We start from the raw sequence: 24,203 nt of genomic DNA, 5'->3' as shown, positions 1-24,203 counted from the left end.
TATGAAGCATCTGAAAAGTGGTATTTTAGTTTCTTGATCATCAGTCTTACTGAGAGAAAATAAAGTTATAAACCAAACCAGAAAATCTAAAGAACATGGACAAAAAATTCCTTATCAATTACTGCAAAAGAGAACAAATCTGAGAATGCTTAAAATCAGTACCGCAACATCTAAATTCATACTGGAGATTTATGCACATTTGACAGCACATTAAGGTACAAAACTTATTTATGAATAGTCATTTTTGTTTGCAAGTTCACATGAAGTACATATTAGTATTTTCTCAGGCACTCGGTGCCATGTTAGACGATGACTGCAACAGAGTGAAAGATTAGTCTCCTAAATAAAACACAAAAACATTTATCACATTGCCTACTTACAGTTCACACATACAGAAATACAAAGTTATAAATTAAATATAACATTGTAACAATTATTTGCTCCATTACTGAAAAATAACTTTCAGCAGCATCCTTGAGACATAAAAACAACCCAGAAAGCCAACTACGACACATGCTAAAATGGTCACAGAATATTTACAACCAAAGGATAACTTATTCCACAAATTGCTTCATTTTAGGTATAAAAGCATATAATATGCTAAAAAAAATGGTTGAAGTCCTGCATTGACTTTCATGCAATCTCTTTTCATACTAAAAGATGACAGTTAAAGTATTTTTTCTACCTGACAGTGTAATTAAAGGCTGAAAACCATGTATTTTGTTTCTGTAAATAATACAAATTGAGTATTTTAAGGCCTGTTAAGGGAGTATTATTCTTTCCTGAAGTAACAAATTTAGTATGTGAAGCACAGAGGAACAGAAGAAATGCATGATTTAAGAATCACTCTACTAGTGTATATCACAGCACTCCTGCAAAAATAAAAGTAATATAGTGCTACTGCCAAAGCTGGGACCACCCACAAAATCACAGACTGCACATATATAAACTGCTTGCTCAATGGCCCATCGTATGTTGCTTTATGCAAAGGAAGAAACTTGATCACTGAAATGAAACCACTGCCAAGAAAAGCAGGAATGTTTTGTCAGGTTGGTGCTTTTCAGTTCTATGTTTAATGATATGCCTTTCTCCAATCCAGTTTTACCTTAGTAGGCTTTTAAAGAGCCAAACATGACCTACTGCTTCCACGAGTATGTGTGCTGGATTGCAGTAAGGAGCTCACTCCCATCTCCCAACCATACTCTGCAAAAGAGATTTTATAAAGCAGCAAGATGCAGAGACTTCATACAACCTCAAAACACCACCATCAGGTTAAGGACATTAGGCTGTCAAGATAAAATAACCAACGTTTATTATTAGAAAATAGATGAAATTTGAAAAGATCGTTGGAAATTTTTTATTAATTTATTACTGGCCATCTGCCTTAGCTTAGTTTTGAGTAAGGTAGGCTATGATTCCATGGTAATTCAAACTACTTACATTACTGCAGCTTTTGAGCATAAAGCTGTCAGAAGAGGGGATAAAAATACAGTTCTATTCACTTCAGAGGCAAGAAGTGCAAAAATCTACTCCTGAGTTACAAAAGTCCACAGAAATCTGACAATCATTTCAAACATGTCTAATGTTTACCTTGAAACTGAATGTACAAGTAAGGGGTAAGACGTGCCTCAACAGGCTCCAAAGAGTAACACATGGAAAGCTACACTTATAAATGCTCCAAAGAAGGACAAACCTCTTAGAACAAAACCTGAATATGTTGAGATGGCATTCCTGAAGCTACAAACTTAGCTGTTATTCTGCAATGTGCTTTTTCACTCCTTTGTTCTTGACTGTCTCACAGCTTTCGATCCAAGTCCACTACAGTCTGTACTGCTGAAGCAACTCCACTGCTTTAGTGGCTGCCACTTCATGCTGATACTCACGCAACACACCTGAGCAGCTGTGCATCTGCAAGAAACACTAAGGAAAGCAAAACAGCACCTACAAACAAGTTCTGCAAAGACTGTGGGATTAAAAAGAACAGTATTTAATATACAAAGTCTTACATGAAAGAACAGTAAGCATTCAGAAGTTTAATTTGATGATTTCAAAGGAAACAGTTCCTTACATATGCAAGTTACCCTTGAAAAAGGGGAAGATTCCTGGGAGGGAGAGGGCAAGGACATCCAAAAATCTTAACTCACTCTTTAAACCACCAGTAAGAAGAGCTGTGAGCTGTAGGGTGGTGTTGCAGCTCTTCTTTCATTAAGTACAATACCCATCTGACACTATTTCATAGTGTTACTACAGAATTAAATCTGTGCACCACAAAACTAGGACTACAACTCCTGCATATTTTAGTCTCTATTGTAGACACATGGAAACTATTAAACTACGTTGGTGACATGAACAAAAGTAGTTCCTGGAATGGGCATTATTTGGTAAAATGGTTCAGACTGAGATCTAACAGTGTAAATCTTGGCAAATGATTCACAACTGTGTAACAACCATTGCATGGCTGAATAATAATAATGCATTACTAACACTCAGAAGTACTTTTTAAAAAAAAATACTTGTGTTCTTGAAAAATAAAGTACTGTTCTCAATCACCATCAGCAAGCTCCTCTTTCAGACAGAGGAACGTATGCAAAATAAAAATGAGCACAATACTACAGGAAAACAAGTTTGCCAGTTAAGGTACTGTGAAATTAGAATGCATATATATTGATATGTTAACAAGAGATTTCAACTAAGTGACTTTTAGAAAGCAAGGGGAAAACCATAACCAATATGAGTGTTTACCAATAACTTATCTAGTAGAGATCACTGAACTGGACTAACACATTGTTAAGGCATCACTAGGCTGCCCATTAGATTAACAATCAATGCAATCCAATTTCTACTGTACAACATCACCAGAAACAGGAATGCCCAAGGAAGGGAAATCCCCCCACAGAAAATATTTTTTCATCTGTAACTAAACAAAGCAATTGGTAACTGCATTACATTTTATTACAAGATGCTTTTCAAAAGTAGTTATAAAAATCAAAGTTTAATGAGTTACGGAAAAGATACAGATAGAAATGGTCAACAGGAAAGCCTAATACTGCAGTCTTATACGAGAGGTTCCAATTCTGGTTGTCATTGAACTTACCATTTATCTTCCTCTTTTAGACTGAACAGTAAAAAGGGATAGGATATAAGTGAAGGAAGCTTACTTTTCAAAGCTTTTAAGAAACAAAAACAAGGATTAGAAACAATTATGATTCTCCTTCTAAACACATGGTTGGTAGAAGAGTTTAGTATGTTACAAGGATTATGCCAAAAGAGTTTATCAAGACCTGATATGGTAAAAAGGCATCCACCACTATGAAAAAATGCAATTCTCATCAAGAGTCAACTTTTAAACTCTTAGGAGAGAGCAACTTTTTCAGTATGTATACAATGGTAATCTGAGACTAGAAGTGTCAGATGGAATCTGTTCCCAGAAAACAACTGTTAGTAAGAACAAATAAAAACAAAACAGTTGCGTAAGAAATTCTAGGTTGAAAACAGATCTTATGTATCATTTTGCAACCTCCAGAAACAGTATACAACTTTTGTCTGCTGCAAAATGCAAAGGCTTTTCAATTCCCATTCTCACTATGTAAGTATCTAGAAACATGTTGGTATGTATGTATGTACATACGTATGTATGAATGGCCAGACTTCGCAAACGCAGATTTGGGCAGGGCTCTCCCCACGTGGCTGTGCCCTTCCAGCCTGCGCAGTGCATTTTTTAGGTCAGGCACAGCGTGCGCAGAACTGGCCCCACCGTTTAAGTCCTGAGGTCCATCTGCCACGGCCGAGCGGGCTTGGACAGTGACAGGGAAGTCCTCGGGACTGTCACAGCACCCAGTACTAACCGGGGCTGACCCTGCTGAGCATCCGAGATGTGACGGGATGGGATGGCAGGGAGGCATTGAACTGCCAGGGGACGGTCCCACTGAGACTGGAACTCAGGTCCTTGGGATTCAGAGTCCAGAGTGCTCTCCATTACACCACAGGACCGCCCTGTGTCATGTTGTAATGAACACCTACAAAATGACAGGCAGGTTTAGTCGCACAGGTGCCCTGATCAGAAAATGTTGCTGAAGAAAATAAGCAAACATACCACTTAAAAATTTGTCTCATTCTTGCTTTTTTAAATTTGAAAGAACATTAGAAGAAAAATTAAGTCAAAACACGATCAGAATACTACAGACTAGTCTAGAGAAAAGATTTTTTCATATAGTACTGCATAGGCCACTTCAACTTCATATGACAGTTCAAACTTAACACCTGTACTATATATCCCTTTATATATAACATTCAACACTTCTCGCAGGGCTGTTACTGCCCAGCTACATGTACATATTCTTGCAGTGCATGATTAGTTTCAGATGAACACAGTAATGCAACTCACTGGGAGAGGCACATTCTTCCAAAGCATTCTTTGACCCTCACCATTCCCCTCCAAAAAATTCAACATAAAGTCACAAAAACGGTGCACAGTGACTGAAGTGCTTTCCATTTCAACCACTCCCTTCCCTTCTTACCCTACATTTTTGCCAAGTCCAGCACACCAACTTGAAACAGTTTCTATTTCCATTGAGTTTGGAATTTAAAAAATGTAGAATAAGCAATGAGGAAGGCCCAACTGAGGCAAGCAACTCAAAGACAGAGACTAAATAACATTATCTAAAGAAAGACACAAGAAGAAAACCAGTAAAGGCTGTGATGGCCAACATTATCTAGTTTTCCCCAACACTCCAAGCTGCAAAATGTAGGCCATGATCTCCTGACAGCAGTGGAATCTGAGGGACCTACTGCCATCCCAAGGCTGTGGGTTGGCTCCCCAGCTTTCTGCTGCTGCAGCTCTCCACAGCGAGAGGTCTCACATCAGCCACAAGGAAACTGTGACAGGGCAGCCTCTGGGGTCAGGAGTCAGGCAACCCTAAAATATGCTACATTAAGACATTAAGGTGAAATGGAACTTCACATTTGGCAATACAGAATCACAATCAGTAAGTACTATTTCTAAATTATATAGACAACTGTTATATACTGTTTACCAAAGTATGTTTAATAGTATTTGGAACACTTGAACTCTCGGTCTTCATCACCCCCCCAAAAAAGACATGTTGAAAGCAATTTTCTTTCAAAGTGTGAGCACACATGGAAATAAATGACTGGTTGCTTTCTGATGCAAGTCCCTCAAAATACAGCGTGCAAAATCAGCAGATACCTGTTAGTGAAATCAAAAGAACTATTTTGCCTCCTCCTCATCTTTACTAAAACACTAAGGGGCAGAGGATGGGGAAAAATGCCCTGCCAAGAGCAGGAAATTATTTATTTTCTAGCATCTTTTAGGATTCCTCGGAACATAGGTCATGAATTCTTTGCAATCTTACAGAAAATTTTGTTGTATATAATGTTAAACAGGCATTTCTTCCACAAAAACAGAAAGTAGCTGAGAAATCAGCAGTTCATTTCTGATTCATGTATCATGATCATGTATGTGTGAAGGAGAGCAAAATTCCCTCCTGCAGACTACGGTTGTTATAATAACATAAAAGAGCATTGTGTGAATTGCTTATTCATTGCTTCCTCACTAAGAATAGCTGTAACAGTAACAGGTGTCTTAGTAATATGAAAAAAAGCATTTGCAAGACAGGTTGCATTCATTTAACTGATTTGCTTGGTAGAAATAAAGTCATACTCCTTGACCAAAAAAAACTTTGAAGCTTACTCTTCTGATACCACCCTTTTGCTCGTCCTGCAGAGGCAGAGATATCTAAATTATTGATGTAAATAATGTAGAATCTATAGCAGAGGACAAACTTTCCCCCCACCTTTATAACCTTTCAGCCTTCTTTAGTAAAGATTTTGATGTTTTCCTCATCTAGTTTTACAGTGGGATCAAAAAGGGAGAGTGATTTTAAGCTCCATATGAAATTAACACTATTTTGCTTCTGAAGGATATTCCTCTCATTAAGTTTTAAGCATAAATCAAAACAAGCAATTCAAACAAGCTTAACAGCATGAACTGGTTTAAAATTTAAACCTTCAGACAGACTAGGACACCTCCTCATGGAAACATCAATTCCCATCCCATTTTCCAAATAAAAAGACAAATTATCTAAACACCTTAAGGTCACTGAACTGTTACATCACCAGCTTGTAGGAAAAATAACAGTGATGTCAACATACAAAGAGAATAACTACAGTACTGAATATGTACCACTTCACTCAAGAGAAGGATGGAATTCCAAATTAAAAAGAGTAAACAAGAAGATGGCAATTCAATAGCTAGTGTAAAAAAATAATACAATTAAAAAATTACTGTGCAATGTGGACTTTCATCGTAGAATTTTACTTACATTGTCCATGAAATTTGGTTTAAATCCTCCCTCCTGCTGACGTCGTAACTCCTCCTGTTCCCTCTGCCGTAGCATCTCTTCTTCACGACGTCTGTGTTCTTCTTCATGTCTAGAATATTTTCCAAAAATTATGTAAACTTAGCATCTTGTGTCTTCAGGCTTGTATTCAGTGTCAGGACAGAGGATCGAGCATATAACTGAACTGGCAAATATTTACTTTTTTTATGCAGTGTAAGCCACTGATCTACTCCACTTGATGAGTTTGAATATTAAGTATTTTTCAAGTTTTTTAAACTGGAATACAGGTAATTACAATACCAGTACATACTTGATCTATTCTTCCAGCTACATATTGATAACCAGATTAAAATATTCCTTTTTTTAACAAGCGGATTAAAATATTTCAATACTGCCAAAAGATACGTTTTTAACTCTGAGATGTGTTTGTGTTGCTCTTTTTTACTTCACATTTATTGTGATATTTAACATAAAGAGTACAAATTCAATCAGCAAGATGATACTATGGCTATTTTCTTAAATTTTAGCAGAGACACAAAAACAAGTATTTGCATGAATCAGATCTCAAAGGAAAAATTGTTTGCAACATACCACAAGTGAAAATACTCTTCAAAATCCCACGTCAGACTGTAAAATTGCAATGCTATGATTCTATTTGCAGATGACCTGCCCATAAATCCTAGAAGCATGTTCATATCTATCACAGCTATGGTTCAGTCACAAGGTTAAAATAAACATGAAACAAAAAGAACTAGGTTAAGACATTTCTACACTATTCAGAAATCACCGAAATTTACAACAGAACTACTAGAGCTGATATAAATAAAAAACCTGAAGCAGAACTGGAAACCATTGTTTAACATTATGTTATGGGTTCACCTAGGTGGGCCTAGATTCGGGCTCTGAAGTTTGGATTAGGCCAAAGCTGTCAGCTGACTTGAGCTGGGCTGAGCTAACAGCTGACCTCTTCTAGCCAGTAATTTTGTATTCCATACCACATTATGACATCATCTCCAGGAAAGCAGGAACCAGTGTGGGAGTGGTTAAGGAGGAACAATTCTCCCTTTTGCTGCCAGTCTAGGTCTACTTGTGACACCTCAATCTGTGCAGCTCGGTCTGCCTGTCTGTTATTATCATGTTCCTCATTAGCTCGACCTTTAGGCACATGGGCATCTACATGGCATCTTTACTCTGGCAGCAATGTCTTGCCACAGATCTGCAGCCTAGATGGGTTTCCCTCTACGTCTCCAATTCATTGTCTTCCACCGGTCTAGCCACCCCCAGAGGGCATTCGCTATCATCCAGGAGTCGGTGTACAAGTAGAGCCTTGGCCATCCTTCTCTTTCTGCGATGTCCAGGGCCAATTGGACAGCTTTGAGTTCCGCATTATATTAACACTATCAGAAACAGCGCATATTACGTTTCTGAAAGGCAGATTTTTAACAGCAGAAACATTTCTACTTAGTATCAATAGCAGGCTCTACAAGCTGAAGTATTTAAACTCCAGCAGGCCCACAGCAGCTGCCACACCTCTGCACATGAGAAGACAAAATACCTCAATTGTATCTGCTTGCGTTTCTGAAGTTCCTGATTTCGAAGTTCTTCCAAACGCCTCAATTCTTCCTGACGGCGCATAAGATCTGATGGGATTAAAAGTGTATTTAAATATAAAAGCTGTCAATCAATAATATGGCAACATAAAAATTGTTATTACTGTCAGATAACAGTTCTGACATTCAAATTGCAAACAAATACCTCAATGCATTTAACTCCTTTCTTCCCATAAAGCTACAAAGAAACACATTGGATCCAGGGCTCACCAACACAAAAACATACAGGACAGGCAACGCCTCCACAGCAGGTTATGAAAAAAGAAATCTGCAGTCCTCAAAGCAAAAGAGAAAAACCTCTCAATTCCTTAAATCACACCCTGGTTTTCCATCTAGGGCATGGCACCAACTTTCTGACAATGCTTACACTGCTGAATGCACAGCACCATGTTCACCACACTCAGTACACCACTAGTACAATACAGATGCACTTACACTCTCCGGTACCCACTCCAGAACACTACATGGCACACATCAGGAAAACAGAAGTTACAAGATTCAGGTGCATGAAATTCAAACTTCCATGGAGATGCATCACATGACTCTATAGCACCTTACAAACGACTAGCCTTTCAACCCCCACCAAAAACAAAGAGCCACAGTCTCCTAAAGAGAACTTAAAATGCTTTTGAAAAGCAGGGCACAACTCACAGTTACTACTTTTGCTGACCAGTCACATTACTGATTTCTGCCTGGAAATTTTTGCTTTCCTCAAAGAATATTAATTCTACCTTTTGTTGGGAAGCAGTTGCCCTTTCTATCTTCATAGTAAATTGGTCACAAGACACTATTTATAGACACCACCAGGAACATTCCAACATACCACCTTTTGCACACCTTTTATGCTTTAGTTAAACTATTCTGCACATCTCTCTATGCATTTCTTCACTATACTTTTAATTTTTTAGCAACGCAAATCCCTTTCTTCAAAATTCCATCAGCATAAATTATTACAACTTGAAATTTTACTTTAATACCCAAAATCGATACTGATCAGTACATTTTGCCCAAGTATCATGTATTTGTTTCCTTTTCTAACAAAGTGTATTATCAGATTTTTACTCTCCTCATGTCAGTTGAGAAGTCCTTTCTCAAGCATGTTTTGCAGGATGGCCTTTCCAATCTCTTCTGCAAAATCAGCCTATTTCCCATTTGAACAGAGTATGATTGCACTGAAGATTGACTCAAATCACCAAGTCTGAGAGCTGCTTCTTTCCAAAAGTGCTTTCGACACAAGGGCTGGCCACTGTTATGCTGGTACTTACAGAGTGTCACAAGCACAATACTTCTTCCTCTTAAATAACCTTTAGAGAGTATTTCAGAGTGCAAGTGTACTTTTCTGTTAAAAGGAGCCTTTAGATTGTTTCAGGGTATGACTGAGATCAAGAACTAACCCATTTTATACTCTACATTGTGGGGGGCATTGACTTAAGAGTTGGACTCGATCCGTGTGGGTCCCTTCCAACTCAGAATAGTCTGTGATTCTGTGTTGAAGAGATGTTTCCTTTTCAGTTCTTTGTTCTTGCAATTTCATGTAGCATTCCCTATTCCTGTGCACACTGGCACAGAATCACACACACAGACTGTTCTGAGTTGAAAGGGACCCACAAGGATCATCGAGTCCAACTCTTAACTCAATGGCCCACACAGGGGATTGAACCCATGACCTTGGCATTATTGCAACCAAGTTTTAACCAACTGAGCTAATCACAGGATTTCCTATTTCTATTACTAATTGCTACAAATTTATCATTTACTGCCCTCTGCTTTTAAGGTGTAGCAGTCTACTTTTCCCAGTGTTCTCCTAATTTTTTCCACAACACGGTTGGGAATATTGCCTTTCCTGAAACTGTTAGTACTTTAAAGTTCAGCATAGCAATTCATGATTCAGTAGCACCTGATAGTGGCAGACTCTTGGCACAAAGCCTTTCTAGCCAAGTGGAAATACAGATATGCAGGTTCAGGCTGGCACAAGAATCATTGATATGAAAAGCTCTGCAATCGTGGGAATTCTTTACTGACATATGCTGGACACAGGCCCTTGCTCTAAACTGAAAAAATCGGCAGTAAAGCAACTGTGGAAAAACACCAAAAACCCTCTGCGCTTTCCTCTGCTTCTGAAAGGACAAGGGCTTGATTTTATCCTCATCCCTCCCACAGCAGAGGGAAGAAAGTGAAAGTGTACTCTCACCTCAGCAGTTAATCCTATAAGCTGGAATACCAACTCCACAAAGACTTTTAAGCAGTTTTAGCTGCTGATTCAGTCAATTTTCCAGTACTTTCATAATCAATTTAACCATCTTTATGAGAGAATATTTACCAAGTTTGACATACACCACCAGTATGTATATCAGAAATATCATGTAATTTACTTACACATGGAAACATGTATTCTGCTTTACAAGTTACTTCTGACTCAGTCTGTCAAAACATGACACTTAAAAGTGAAAAATTACACATACCAAAAGAATTAAATCTACCTTCAGTATTAATACACCACCACAAAAACCTGAGTACTTAAACCAACCTATTCCAGAGCTGAGTCCTACTAGCTCCCATAAAGCAATTTCTACAGAACCTTCACCTGCAGGAGTGTATGGACCAGAAATCTCATCATTTCTGTCTTCTTTTTAGCTTCTACAAAATTAAAATATTGCATTTCATATTTCACAACTACCTCAATACATCTTTAAATGTGACTTTGTGCATCAGATACACAAAAATATCAGTTCTAGGTTCTGATGCCTTAGAAGTTTCATTGCATCTTTCTTAAAAACCCCTGAGATGCAATCTCATTAATATAATTAGTGAACTTAGACCCACAGACACTGTTCAGACCAACAACTTTTAAAGGCAGCTAATCTCAGAAAAACAAGTGAAAAAACCAATTTTCATACGTACTAAAGATGAAGAATTGAGATAAAAACAGAAGGATACTTGCTAACCCCTAGATCTCGGAAAACTAAATATCTGCAGGTGAATAAGCAGAAATTTAATTATCTGAACAAAACTTCAAGTTATCTGGTACCAAAAAAGTACTCTGCTAATCAAACTGTGAGGGGAAAAAATCCTCATCCCACACTAACAAAAGGCACATTTAAATCCTCACTGGAATATTAACACCAAATGCTCGTGGCTCTTTCATGGAAAGAGTAATTATCTTCCTTTTCCATATAAAAGGGGAGCTTAACAGATATTCCAAAAGAAGAGTAACTTTTCCTTAAAAAACCATCAATATCCACAAAACATATCTAAGCTGTTTTCCCAGGTTTGACCATAGAGAGCTTTTCTATGTTAATAAATAGGCCACTATCACGTCTCAGTTTAAAGCGAACTAATGCATGATAATTTACTAAAAAGTAATCCCTAATCTTGCACTCAAGTACAGGCAACAGGTGAATTCTAAGAAAATTTGAGAGCACAAGTTCTAGAACTGGCCATTAGCACTGCTAAATAATAACAGTTAGGTAAGTCAATGGTAAATTTATCCAACCTACATGCTCAGCACTGAATCATCTTTAGAAGTATCAGTCACACATATATCCAAAATTAAAAATGTGTGTCTAATTGAAAATGGAGGGCTGTGAGGGGTATGACAGGCACTGTTGTTACACCACATTGACATGCACATTGCTCACCTGTAAGAGAAGAGACATCTGTGCTTACAAGCAAACTGAACACTTTAACCTTTTTTCTTGGAAAATAAACCAAAAAACAACTTGACATTGTAATTTCATGTGCTGCAATAACTATCTGGCATTTCAGAAGAGTTTTCTATGTTACTGTGCTCTCTGTAAGACCTTACGCTTTTTATGTTATTAGATATATACAAATTATGTTACATTTTTATGTAATTATGCTCTGTTTAAGACCTTATGAAAACAGCATGGCTGCACACTGAAAGCATGTGTGCCTAGTCAAGAAAAACAGGCTACGTAAACCTCCTCCTAATGACAACTTCCAGTTGCAGTAGTTCTAAGAATACTATATAAAAAATTAAGTATATTCCATTCCTTTTCAACTCCATCCCAGTTATGAAAATGTTTTAAAGCTTATTTTAGAAGACTATGCATTTACATGCAATATAATTAAGCATTAACATTCTCCAATTCCACCACTCTAGTGACTACTCTAATTCAGCTCATATATTTAGAAAATGTCTTTAAGCAAGCAGGAAAAAAATGAAAATAAACCAATCCATACTGAGAAGTCATACTATCAACAAAAATGTTCCTCCTTAAGTGTAATCTTTAAGTAAAGCCAAGTCATTGCAGTAGACAACTTGTAAGTTATATCACAGAATATATCACAGACTGTTCTGAGTTGGAAGGGACCCACAGGGATCATCGAGTCCAACTCTCAAGACAATGGCCCATACAGGGGATTGAACCCATGACCTTGGCATTATTACAACCAAGTTTTAACCAACTGAGCTAATCTCAGGGTCTACTTGGGTTTAAGTTTTGAAATGCATCCCCTACTTAGAATCTCAACAAGTTCCCATTGTTTTGAACGGACAAGGACTCTTACTCAGTCTATCACGCTAATTGTTGTGCTGTCTTACGATCTAACACTCTTAAGGACAGGAATTTTTTAGGTAGCCATGATCTCCCTTTAGATTTAAAAACCCAAAACCTTTAGTACTTGCCCTGTTACTGTTCTCTCTGCCCAAAAAAGACAAGCTTCACTCTGTTCCATTTCCAAAGATAAGGCTTGAAAGCAACTGCTAGAGGACTTTTAGCCCACAACTAGAAGACAAGATGTTCAAACAATACAAAAAAGGGATATATAAGCTTAAAATTTGAAAAATGATTGAAATTCATGGCAACTGCGTGTTACTTTTAGTTGCTACATGCATACGATACTACACACACATCAGACTTCTCAGCTGAGTTTCAGAGGGGGGCAAAAAGTAACGTGGGCTACTGGAACATTTAATATCATACCAGAGGTGTACAAAACAGCCACAAGTACAAGCTATCATTCTTTCTGCACATGACCCACAAATAGTACTTAGTCCTATCTAGTACCATAAGCAGTGTCAAAAATGGAGAATAATTTTATTTATGAGTGTGAAGTTACCATTCAATCATTTTACATAATTATTTACATAATTTAACTACCTGTATGTATGGCCAGACTTCGTGAAGGAAGATTTGGGCAGGGCTCTCCCCACGTGGGTGTGCCCTTCCAGCCTGCACAGTGCATTTTTTAGGTGAGGCACAGCGTGCGCAGAACTGGCCCCACCGTTTAAGTCCTCAGGTCCATCTGCCACGGCCGAGCGAGCTTGGACAGTGACAGTGAAGTCCTCGGGACTGTCACAGCACCCGGTACTAACCAGGGCTGACCCTGCTGAGCATCCGAGATGTGACGGGATGGGATGGCAGGGAGGCATTGAACTGCCAGGGGACAGTCCCCACTGAGACTGGAACTCAGGTCCTTGGGATTCAGAGTCCAGTGCTCTTCTTTACACCACGGGACCGCCCATACATGAACTACCTACACTAGACAAATTTAAGAAACGAAGAAAACAGACCCACACAATCACCCCTTTATCAGTTTCTTAATTCATTTCTTCAAATTATCAAGGAATATGTGTAAGGAGAAATATTACTTCCTTTTTCTCAGTTAAATGCATTTAATCAAATAGTAGCTGGCAAAATCTCCAAGTATAAAGTGCAGGTCAAAATGCTACACAAAACAAACAAAACACAATAAATACTAGTAGCTTAGCCAATTTTACCTTGCCTCATCAGCATTAGCTGATGCTCATGTCTAGCTGCTTCCATTTCTGCCTCCAGTTTCTCTTTGGCTTCTCTAATGTTCCTGTCAACCTGTTCCCGCTGTTGCTTTTCCATCTCATCAAGAGCCTTCCACCTGGACGCATACTCAAACTCGAACGTTCCAGGCTGAGCAAAACGTGGAGGCTGCTCTCTTTCCCTAATAAAAAATTTGCAGTTAAAATATACAGCAGCAGACATGTAGATCAACAGCTCTAACAGGCAGAGAATGTACAAACAATCACTTCAAGTGTGGATCTGACTTTAAATCAAACTGTCAGATGAACACGTTCCAAACCAGATAAAACTTAATTCAACTGGCACGTCAAGTAACAAAGACTATTTTCCGAAAATTGTCCAAATAAAGACCTGTCCAATTTAAACTGAAAATTCATATTTACATCAGTACAAAATACTAAATTGCAACACTACATTAACTGTGTTCAGCCTTCTAAAACAAGCAGTCAATTCATAAAACCAGTCATTTAGATTGATATCAAAGCTTACTAAGGTAGCTCAGAATGTTAGCCAGAATCTGTAGACATTAAAAAGCGTCAACATTTTATTTCCCATTTTAACACTAATATTGTACCTAACAGTGACTAACTTTTAGGAATTGGTATTCTACAGCCTTAACAGAACAAACATTTTACCTTCAAGCAACATGATTTTTAATGGTAAATTACAATTTAAAAACAAGCATTTTCAGATTAGGTGACTTCTACGTCCTATCAAGACTCACTTCCTCATGTCATGCTCCAAGTTTTATCTGAAAGCTGCAAAGATGTACCCTTCACTGACTGGGAAAACAGCTGAAGAGCTATTCAGAGAACACAAAAATCTGTGGATATGTAAATGTCTGCAGGATTAGACCATCCCTGTAATCCATAACATACTCTATCTGGTCTGGCAACGAGCTCCCACTGATTGCAGTGCAGGCCAAGAATCTGCCTACTTTAGTAAATGCACAGAATGTTAAACCAACAATGCAAGTCTCTGAATTGTACTATGATTAGTAAATTTTGGGAGGGCCCTGTTTAATCCTTTGACACAAAATAATACAACATACAAAACGCTACTTCCTGCTACTCAACCTCAAAAATAAAAATTAGTGTATGTTTATCAAAGTAACTACTTACATAAATCATGTTTAATAAAACAAAGCTAACCACAACTTACTTGTGGTACTGTTGTGTTTTTTGCATGAGCTTCTCTGGAAGTCCATCCTCATCATCAAACTGCTCCATTGGTTCTACAACAACAGGCCGAGGTGTTCTGGAAAACATTTTCAACTTAATAACTGAATCATAAACAAAGCAGTTAAAGTTATTTTAACACTTTGAGGAAACACTCCAGAAAGCTGACATGTACTCTACAACTCCTGGATCTTGCCTTAAACCATAGAATTCCAGTGAATCCCAATTTAAGGAATTACCTTTGAAAAAAATTGTTTCTGTGCCCCAAACCAGCCATTCAGCCTAGAAACCACAACTTACTTGACATAGTTCTGTTTGCTATTAAGTATTTCACAGAATCACAGACTATTCTGAGATGGAAGTGACCCACAAGGATCATCAAGTCCAACTCTGAAGTCAGTGGCCCACATAGGGGATTGTATCCATGACCCTGACATTATTACAACCAGGTTTTAACCAACTGAGTTAATTTTTTAAAATATCAAACCCATCTAACAACAATTACAACATATTTAGGAAGTATGAGAGGAGATGATGGTTTAAGATCCTTAAGATTTGTAGCATACAAATTTTTAATAATACAGCTGCATAGTTTCTGACAGTTTTAAATAGTGGTTAACAGTTACTAAGCCCCTTTCTTATGTTTTATATCACAGTCTCAAAATTCTTGAAATTTTAATTGTCTTTTCTAGGAAAAATTTTTTAGCAAGGACATCTTGTTTGGGACACATACACAAAAGGACACAAGAAGGCATCACTGTAGTCAAAGCAGAAGGCTCAGAAACCTTGGAGAAGCTCCAAAGGCATGTGATGTAAGGGTGATGATGGTGAAGAAGTCAGGGGCCTTGAGACCTCCGGCCCAATTCTGGGGAGGTGTGCCAAGGGCAGACCCGAGGGAGGTTCTGAGGGCAGACAATCCTCAGGCTGTATGTATCCATTAGATATGATAATTAATTAGTGTTATACATTTGTAAGAGCCTTACACTCTGTGTGCACTTATGTATTCACTGCACCTAAAAGTGCTTTTAATGAAAGGCCTGCTCTCTATTTTATCTATACTAATATTGTCTGGAAAGCTTTCTTCCATTTTAGCATCAGATGGAACTCCCTTTTTCTTTCCATCAGTGAAGCAACACAGGGGCCATGATTATACTGGGAAAGCCTCAAATCCAAAACAGAACAACACAACCCATTCATATCTCTACAGACTTTCAGAACTGAGTTTTGAGGAGTTATCCTACAATTGAAAACAGCTTGGTAATCTGTCATTAACATTCCAGTGTTAATTAGAATCTGCTTAAGTTATTTAAAACTCATTCTTTGAACAACCATATGCTCACAAATCAGAATGCCAGTGTATCTTTGAAGCCTCTAGCTAGCATTTGGTGCTAATATTCCAGTGAGCTCCCTTGAAATGTAGCAACCAGAGTCAAGTATTAGCCAGTACTACCAGAGATAGCAGGGTAAGAACCCTGAACTGTGAAAAAAAATCTCTGCATCAGTCTTGGGAGCAGAGCCTACAAAAAACATACTTTTAAGCACTAGAAACACTATTTTCAAAATATCAGCACTCATTTGTTGTGTTCCGTGCCTTTATTTCACTTTGCAGATCTTCACCTCTCACTTTGGGCATCAAGTCTGGACTAAAAAGATGAAGTCTGGAATCACAGGGCACAACTCCGATACTCTGATGTTACCTGCATGGCAATTGATGATAGTTCTGCTTTTTAAACACAACTGAACTGCGGCACTAACAAGTTATGATTTAAACAATTTTAAATCTCTAAATTAATGTTTCAAATGTCTGATTTTGATATATTCAACCCATGAATTTAAAGATTTTCTTTTGATCAGGCAAAGAGTTTTCAGCTAATAGATGTGAAATCTTAGACTCTGAAGCAAAACATCCAAGTGTCATGGCAGCAGATTCATGCCAGTAATTGTTTCCAACTGTGTTTTAGGGAACGTGTCAGCCACCTAAGCAAGACAAAGATCAAGTGGTTTTTATTCACTCAGGTCACAGTCAGATGGTCAATTCAACTAATCTATCCAGCTGGTAAAACAAGAATACCATCAGTCATACCCTGGCTTCTTTTCCACTGCCACATCTCCCATGCCAAAAATAACACTCATGTTACACTGGAATAGATTACTGCCCTTGTTTGGCTCACCACACTCCCATTCAAATACTAAGGCCAAAATCCCCAGAGGGTAAGAACAAATTGCTGGCACCTCCTGGTAACAGCAAAGACCTATTCAGATTGGATTTACTGTGTAACTATCAAATCAGTTCAGTGGCACACAAGATTTATGGGATTACCACACGAAACAGCAGTGCAATCTCCTTCTGGTAACATTTTCTCCTGCCTTATTCTCTGCTGGACCTGACATTAGTTAGTAAGCACCATCATGTGCTCTAACAGACTGAAATGAACCCAAGAAAAACCCAATGTTTTTCTGTTGTTTTAGCAAACACAAGTGGCTCATGGAAATATCATGAAGTTCTCAAGCAGATGAGAGATTAACAGGACAGCCAGGGCAGGAAAACAACTGCAAGTTCCCCAATTCGATGGAAGCAAATTTCCATGCTGTGAAACCACAGCCTTAAGAAACAACCATGAATGTTTATCACTCCACAGTCTTTTCAGAAATCATTTGAAAATGTCACTTGTGAATGTCGTTAAGTACAGCAACTGACAACTCTCTTCAGCACATACAGAAACGAGAGATGCGAGAGAAGTTCTGCAATTTTCAAGTTTGCTTGCCCTCAAAATAGGTTTTCCAAAGACCATTGTGAGAAACCTCTGCAGAATGTATCTTTATTTAAAAACAACAAATAAAATCTGGCCTTAGAAGCCAAAAATAAAACTTTTTATATAGAAAACCTTTCCTGAGTCTATGGAAATGTCAGCATTGTTGCTCACAAAGAAAGGAATATTATTTTGTCATGTTACAGGGCTCAGAAAGATTGCAATCAATGAAAATAAACTCTCACTAGAAAATGCCCTACTATGCAGAAAAGTAATAATTGCATATAGGTAAGAAAAAGCAAAATTTTGCTCTCAGACTCTCATGTGGTAATGATTTGAGGTATTTATGTAAATTATCTTAATTTCTTACCTCACAGCTCTTGTAATTTGAAAATTAAATCATAACTAGGAAACACCCACGAATGCAGCTTCTGTTCACATCACAACAATATATTCACATGAAATCAAAGAAAAGCCTGGGTGGGAACTCACGTTGTTAGCAGGAATGCCCCATCACTGCATCTTTCTAGAGCTTTTCGTGCTGGAGGTTTTGCTGCAAACTCTACAAAACCTTTTCCTGTAGCTCTGCCACGATCATCTACGACAACCACGGCTCTTTCCACTGGCCCGAACTGAGAGAATGCTTGTTCCAGCAGCTCATTAGAAACCACAGGGGAAAGATTCTTGACAGTTAAGGCAGCTCCGTGTGTAGCAAATCGAATTCGAAGCGGTCTGCTCTTCAGAATAGTACCATCAAGTTCTGCCTTTGCTATTTCAGCCAGGGTCCTAGATTCCTTTATCAAGACAGAAAATATTCACAGATTTCATTTTCAAAGACAACAGATACCACTTCCGTGTGTCCCCCCCACCCCGGAGAAGTAGCAAAGTTGCTTTCCTTCACTTGAGCACACTGGCATCATGGTCATTCAATTTTATTTTCATCTAGTCAAAAAAAAAACAAACAACTAACGTTGTTCCTGTTCTCTGATTGAAAAAAAAAAACCAACCCAAAACGTGCATTCGTCACCCACTGTGATTTATCCTAAGAAATGACATAGGTGCAAATTTTTGTTGCACATAACAGGACATAACAAATTCTCATTATGACAGTGCTGCTCTGTAAAGGCTTTGAATAAAGTTGAAAACTTAATGCTTTTTCCTATTTACCTACTCAAATATTTATATTCAGCATTTCTAGCTCCAGGTAGTGGGAAACAGTATTTTCAAAGATTACACTACAGGATATAAGGTGTTTTGGTTTGGCTTCTTGTTTTGCCTTTTCACAAGTGAAAATATCACACTTGCTCTCAATGGATGTCCCATTCAAATGTCACCAGTAAATGACGAAATTACCTTCTTTGCTCATATATTCGTTCTTCTCACATTTATGGGCTTTGTGCACCCACACGCATGAGACAGAGTGTATCAAAACCTGTCTTTTTCCTCTCTTCACCAAAGTTGATCCTGCAATCCCTTACATTTAAAAAAAATCACTCTTTAGTCCTTTCCCCACAGTTGAACTGACTAGGTAAGCTTTTAAAAGATAGATAGATAGATAGATAGATAGATAAGATAGATATAGATAGATGAGATAGGTAGAGAGATGAGATAGATAGACAGATAGGTGTATATATACACACACATATATATGTATATATGTATATACACACACATATATATATATTCCCTAAACATAATGAAAAGGGGCTAGGGTTAGGGTTAAAAGCTCTATCTAACCTGTATTACATATAAAACTGTAATGATACGTAAATTATCGCATTTCCTCCAGAAAACTGCTATTTCAGGCCGGGCAAATCTCAGGGTAAAAGATGCACGGCAGAACTCCACGCGCATTTTAAGAAGACAACCAAAAAGAAAGAAATCCTAACCAGTAAAAATACATGAAAACATCATAGCTAGAGACACCCAAAGCACTGTAAAGCCATTCCCGGAATGATACAAATCCGTACATTCTAGACACGGCAGTCATGAAAAACAATCCTACATATTAAACCGCATTTACATACAATATTATAAACTTTTCAGATGATTTCTTTTTTTGCATGCTCGACTCGAGCACGTTTGAACAAGTATTTTAGGTATTACCGCTAAAAACCTAGTCTTATCTGCGCACAAGCAATTTAAACAAACCAAGATCGCCCACTCTTTGCAATTCCGTGATTGCATGTTCGGTTTTCACCACGTGTGAGAAGAGATATTTCGAAACAATTCTGCCCACCCAGTGCCAAGGTGAGACCGAAAGGGCAGCGGGTGGGAGGGCTGCTCAGAACGCAGGGTCTGGCTTGGATGTAGCAGGGGAGGGGGCAGAGGGAAGAGGAGGCGGGGGGACGAGCGCTAGCAGGGAGGAGAGAGAGAATGGGAGGCACTGCCATTTTTACACCCGCCGAAAAGGGAGCGAAGGAGGCGGGGGGCGATGGACCGAAGCCTCCCTTTTGCAAAGGCAGCCCCCGGGTCACGGGGCAGCCACAGGGGCTCGCCCGGATCCTCACCAAGCGGATGAAGCCGAAGCCGCGGTCCCGATTGATGAAGACCTCGCTGGGCTCCCCGTAGCGCTCGAAGAGGCGCTTGAAATCCTCCTCGGTGATATCAGTAGGCAGATTCCCCACGAACAGTCGGCAGCGCTGCGTGTAGCTCTTCTCTCCGGGTTTCAGAAAGCTCTTGATGTCGATGGTGAACCCAACCTCCTGCTCCTCATCTCCGCCACCTTCTTTGCTCGGCGCCAGCGCCATGGCCGCCGCCTCACTCTCCGCTTCCAGGCCCCGCAATCCTTTCAGGTTGCCGCCGCCACCTCCCACCATGCCCAGCGGCGCCGCTGGGGAGCTATTCTCGATCCGCACTTGCTTCAAGTTCCTATTCGCGGCCATATCGCCTCTCTCCGTGCCAGTTCTCCCTGGGGGCACCCGCAGCACAGCTCGACACTCTCCGCCTCCTCCGACCCTCCGCCGGTTCAAAATGGCGCCGCCGCCGGACCCGGCGCGTTGGGCCGGACCCGCCGAGGCCCCGCCTACCGGCGCCGCTCGCGCGCGGGGCTGTGGCGGCGCCGCTGCCGCCCATGGCGAGGGGCAGAGCTGTACGCTCCGTGCCCTCAGCGCCGGCATTGCCGTACCCTGCCCTGCCCGACCCTGTCTGGCACTGCCCTCCGCGCCGCTGCCGGCCATGGCGGTGGGTCTGCTGTGCCCTCCGTACCCTCAGCGCCGGCACTGCCCTGCCCTGTCTGGCACTGCCCTGTCTGGCACTGCCCTCAGCGCCGCCACTGCCCATAGCGGGGAGTCTGCTGTGCGCTCCGTGCCCTCAGCGGCGGCATTGCCGTACCCTGCTCTACCCTGCCCTGCCCTGCCCTCAGCGCCGGCACTGCCGTACCCTCCTGCCCTGCCCGGCCCGGCCCAGCCCTGTCTGGCATTGCCCTCAGCGCCGCTGCCGCCCATGGTGGGGGACAACGCTGTGCCCTCCGTGCTCTCCGTGCCCTCAGCGCCAGCACTGCCGTACCCTCCTGCCCTGCCTTGCCCGGCCCGGCCCGACCCTGTCTGGCACTCCCCTCAGCGCCGCTGTCGCCCATGGCGGGGGGAACTACTGTGCCCCTCCGTGCTCTCTGTGCCCTCAGCGCCGGCACTGCCGTACCCTCCCGACCCGGTCCGGCCCGGCCCTCAGCGCCGCCAGACGGGCCAGCCTGCCCCTGCCCCGGGCCGCCACACAGCCGTGTCCGCTGCCGCAGAGGCAGGTCCGTGCCAGAGGAGAGCAGCCGCCAGCGCAGCCATGGTGTACCCGCGCCGTGGGCTACACAACCCCGGCCCAGGCACAGCCCCCGGCCGCGGCTCTCCCGAGGCAGGGGCAGGCAGGGGGGTGCCCCGGTGGGGTGTCGGGGCGCTGCCGAGAGGAGGGAGGCACGGAGGCGTGACGCGGCTGCAGGGACAGCCGGGGAATCAGCTGGTGAAGGGGCTGGAGCCACAAGTGCTGTGGGGAGAGGCTGAGGGAGCTGGGGGTGTTTAGCCTGGAGAAGAGGAGGCTCAGAGGTGACCTCATCACTGTCTAGAACTACCTGAAGGGAAGTTATAGCCAGGTGGTGGTTGGTCTCTTCTCCCCAGCACTCAGCAATAGGACAAGGGGGCTCGGGCTCAAGCCATCCCTGGAGGTTTTTAAACTGAGATTGGACATGGCACTGAGTGCCATGATCTAGTAAATGCACTGGAGTTGGACCAAGGGTTGGCTTGATGATCTCGGAGGTCTTTTCCAACCCGACTGATTCTATGATTCTATTCTATGATCACAGAGGTATGGAATCAGTCGGGTTGGAAAAGACCTCTGAGATCACCGAACCCAAGCTATGACCGAACACCACCATGTCAACCAGACCATGGCACCGAGTGCCAGGTCCAGTCTTTCCTTAAACACCTCCAGGGACAACGACCATCACCTCCCTGAGCAGTCCATCACAGTATCTAGTCACCCTTTCTGTGAAGAAATGCATCCTAATGCCCAAACTAAACCTTCCATGGTGCAGCTTAAGATTGACTATGTCCTCTCATCCTGTCACTATTTGTCTGACAGAAGAAACCGCCCCCCAGCTGGCTGCAATCTCCTTCCAGGTAGTCGTGGAGAGCCTTTTTCTCCAGGCTAAGCAGCCCCAGCTGCCTCAGCTGCTGCTCCTGGGACATACTCCGAACTCTTCCCCAGCTCTGTTGTTCTTCTCTGGAAATGCTGCAGCATCTCAGTGTCCTTCCTGTAGTGAGAGGCCCAAAACTGGACAAAAGACTCGAGGTGTGGCCTCATCAATGCCGAGCACAGGGGGGCAATCACTTCCCTAGTTCTGCTGGCCACGCTGTTGCTGAATACCTGATTGCTGCAGATTGTGAAAGGGATTTCTCTAGATCTAGTTTGAAAATTAACACAAGATTTCATGTGATTGGGAGATCAACTTTGTTTACCTTGAATTTATCTCTAAAACATTTTGTCATCTACTGTCATTGAACAGTTTGCAAAGTGCTGAGTTGCACAGGAGTCCAGAATTAAAAAACAAAAAAGTCATTAGTTTGCAGCACTGAAAATAGAAGATTGATTTTCTAAAACCTCCCATGGACTCTGGCTCACATCTCATCTACAATCTTTGAGGTAAACTAGTAACATTATGAGTTAAATAATTTGTTTAAGTTGTTTAAATAATTTGTTTAATAATTTAGTTAAATGAATTTCAACTATATGCTAGATATTTTTCTTCATCTTTTCATAATTTTTGGATTTCTTACAGTAGATGGACCACCCGGGCACTGTCGTGGAGCATGGGAGCACCTGTGGACAGATGGGGCAGGAAAAACATTCACCAAGGCAGATGTGAGAGATGAATCTGGTGAAGAGAGGCCTTGTTACATCTGCTGTTCCCAGAACAATTTCTTACAGGGCAGCAGCTTTCATTATAAAGGCAATGCCTTTCTTCTGAGGGATGTGAAGTCAAACGTTTCCTTCCTCAGGCACCGCTTTGATTTGAGGAAACAATGAAATCCAATAGAATAGGACAAAATTCTTCCTTTTATTCAGCACTGGGAACATGGGGGATAATTCCACCAAATACATGTTCAACAAGACTTTTGTCTTTTCAGGTTTATATACTTAGTTAGGACCAATAACCCCTCCCCAAAGTTAAGCTGTGTATTTTGGGTGAATTTTAACAGATCTAATGGGCTGCTCTTACCTCCGCAGCCCTGTGTTTCCTTTCAACTAAACAATGTTACAGCTTCAAGCCTCAGCCTAGACAGGTTTTCTGATTTATTTCTTACAGTTTAGCCTTTAATCTGAACAAGGTTTTGGTTTATTTCTTAAAGTTCAGCTTACAGCAACAGGGTTAAATTCCTCTTTGTCTAAAGCTATGCATAGTTAAGATAACTGACAAACTAAGGTACAAGCTAAAATCAAAAATTAATAAAAAATACAAATTTAGTACAGAACTAATCAAAAATTAGTAGTAAAGACCACATGATTTTATGGAGAAGGGATAAAATCCTTTTTCTTGAGGGGTCCCTGTGTCACCTTCTTGTAGCAAAGACTACATACATCTCTCATCTGCAGCATAAGACTATAGTTTGCTCTCCTGCTCACCTGTGGGATGCCTTGTATGCTTCCACCAGTAGTTCAACTGGTGCACAGTTTCTCAGACAAAGATCTCATCAGTCTTGCCGGATGCCTCATGGAAAGCCCGATAATCTGTTCTTGGCTCCTACTACCATAGTAGCCTGAGCACTTTAGGTGCCCATGTAGCAATGCATGACACAGGGAAACTCCTGGACAGGGGAGCAAGACTTAAGGGGAAAATAACCATATTATTTGTTTCATAAATAATCATATTATTTATTTCATAATAGCACTGTGTTGTTGTTGTAGTTTGGGATTATTATGTAAATTCTCTCCCCTGCCACTTAACTGCCCAGGCCAGCGGTTAACAAAAGAAGCAGTTAACTGTGATCGCTGGGGTGGGGGCAGGTTTGTCTCTTTTGGTTTT

At 40.8% G+C, this 24,203-nt stretch overlaps 1 protein-coding gene across 5 annotated transcripts in view; it reads right to left on the bottom strand.

The window, feature by feature from the left end:
* The window catches only part of PSPC1 (paraspeckle component 1), a 69,885-nt gene extending 49,218 nt beyond the window's left edge, over positions 1-20,667 (bottom strand). For all 5 annotated transcript variants that reach the window (XR_011697740.1, XR_011697741.1, XR_011697739.1 and 2 more), the window contains exons 1-6: positions 20,206-20,667; positions 18,188-18,489; positions 14,929-15,024; positions 13,713-13,909; positions 7,915-7,999; positions 6,342-6,450 (exon numbers count right to left, since the gene is read on the bottom strand). Coding sequence is in view for 1 of the 5 variants with exons in the window: in XM_071554473.1 (XP_071410574.1) it covers positions 6,342-6,450; positions 7,915-7,999; positions 13,713-13,909; positions 14,929-15,024; positions 18,188-18,489; positions 20,206-20,580 (1,164 nt within the window). In the remaining 4 variants the exon portion in view is untranslated. The remainder of the gene's footprint in view (positions 1-6,341; positions 6,451-7,914; positions 8,000-13,712; positions 13,910-14,928; positions 15,025-18,187; positions 18,490-20,205) is intronic.
* Between the last annotated feature and the right edge of the window lie 3,536 nt (positions 20,668-24,203).

The sequence above is a fragment of the Pithys albifrons genome, chromosome 1 (assembly GCF_047495875.1).
Source record: "Pithys albifrons albifrons isolate INPA30051 chromosome 1, PitAlb_v1, whole genome shotgun sequence".
Taxonomy (NCBI): Eukaryota; Metazoa; Chordata; class Aves; order Passeriformes; family Thamnophilidae; genus Pithys; species Pithys albifrons.
Note: the sequence above shows the minus strand (reverse complement) of the source record. Positions and strands in the feature narration are given on the sequence as shown.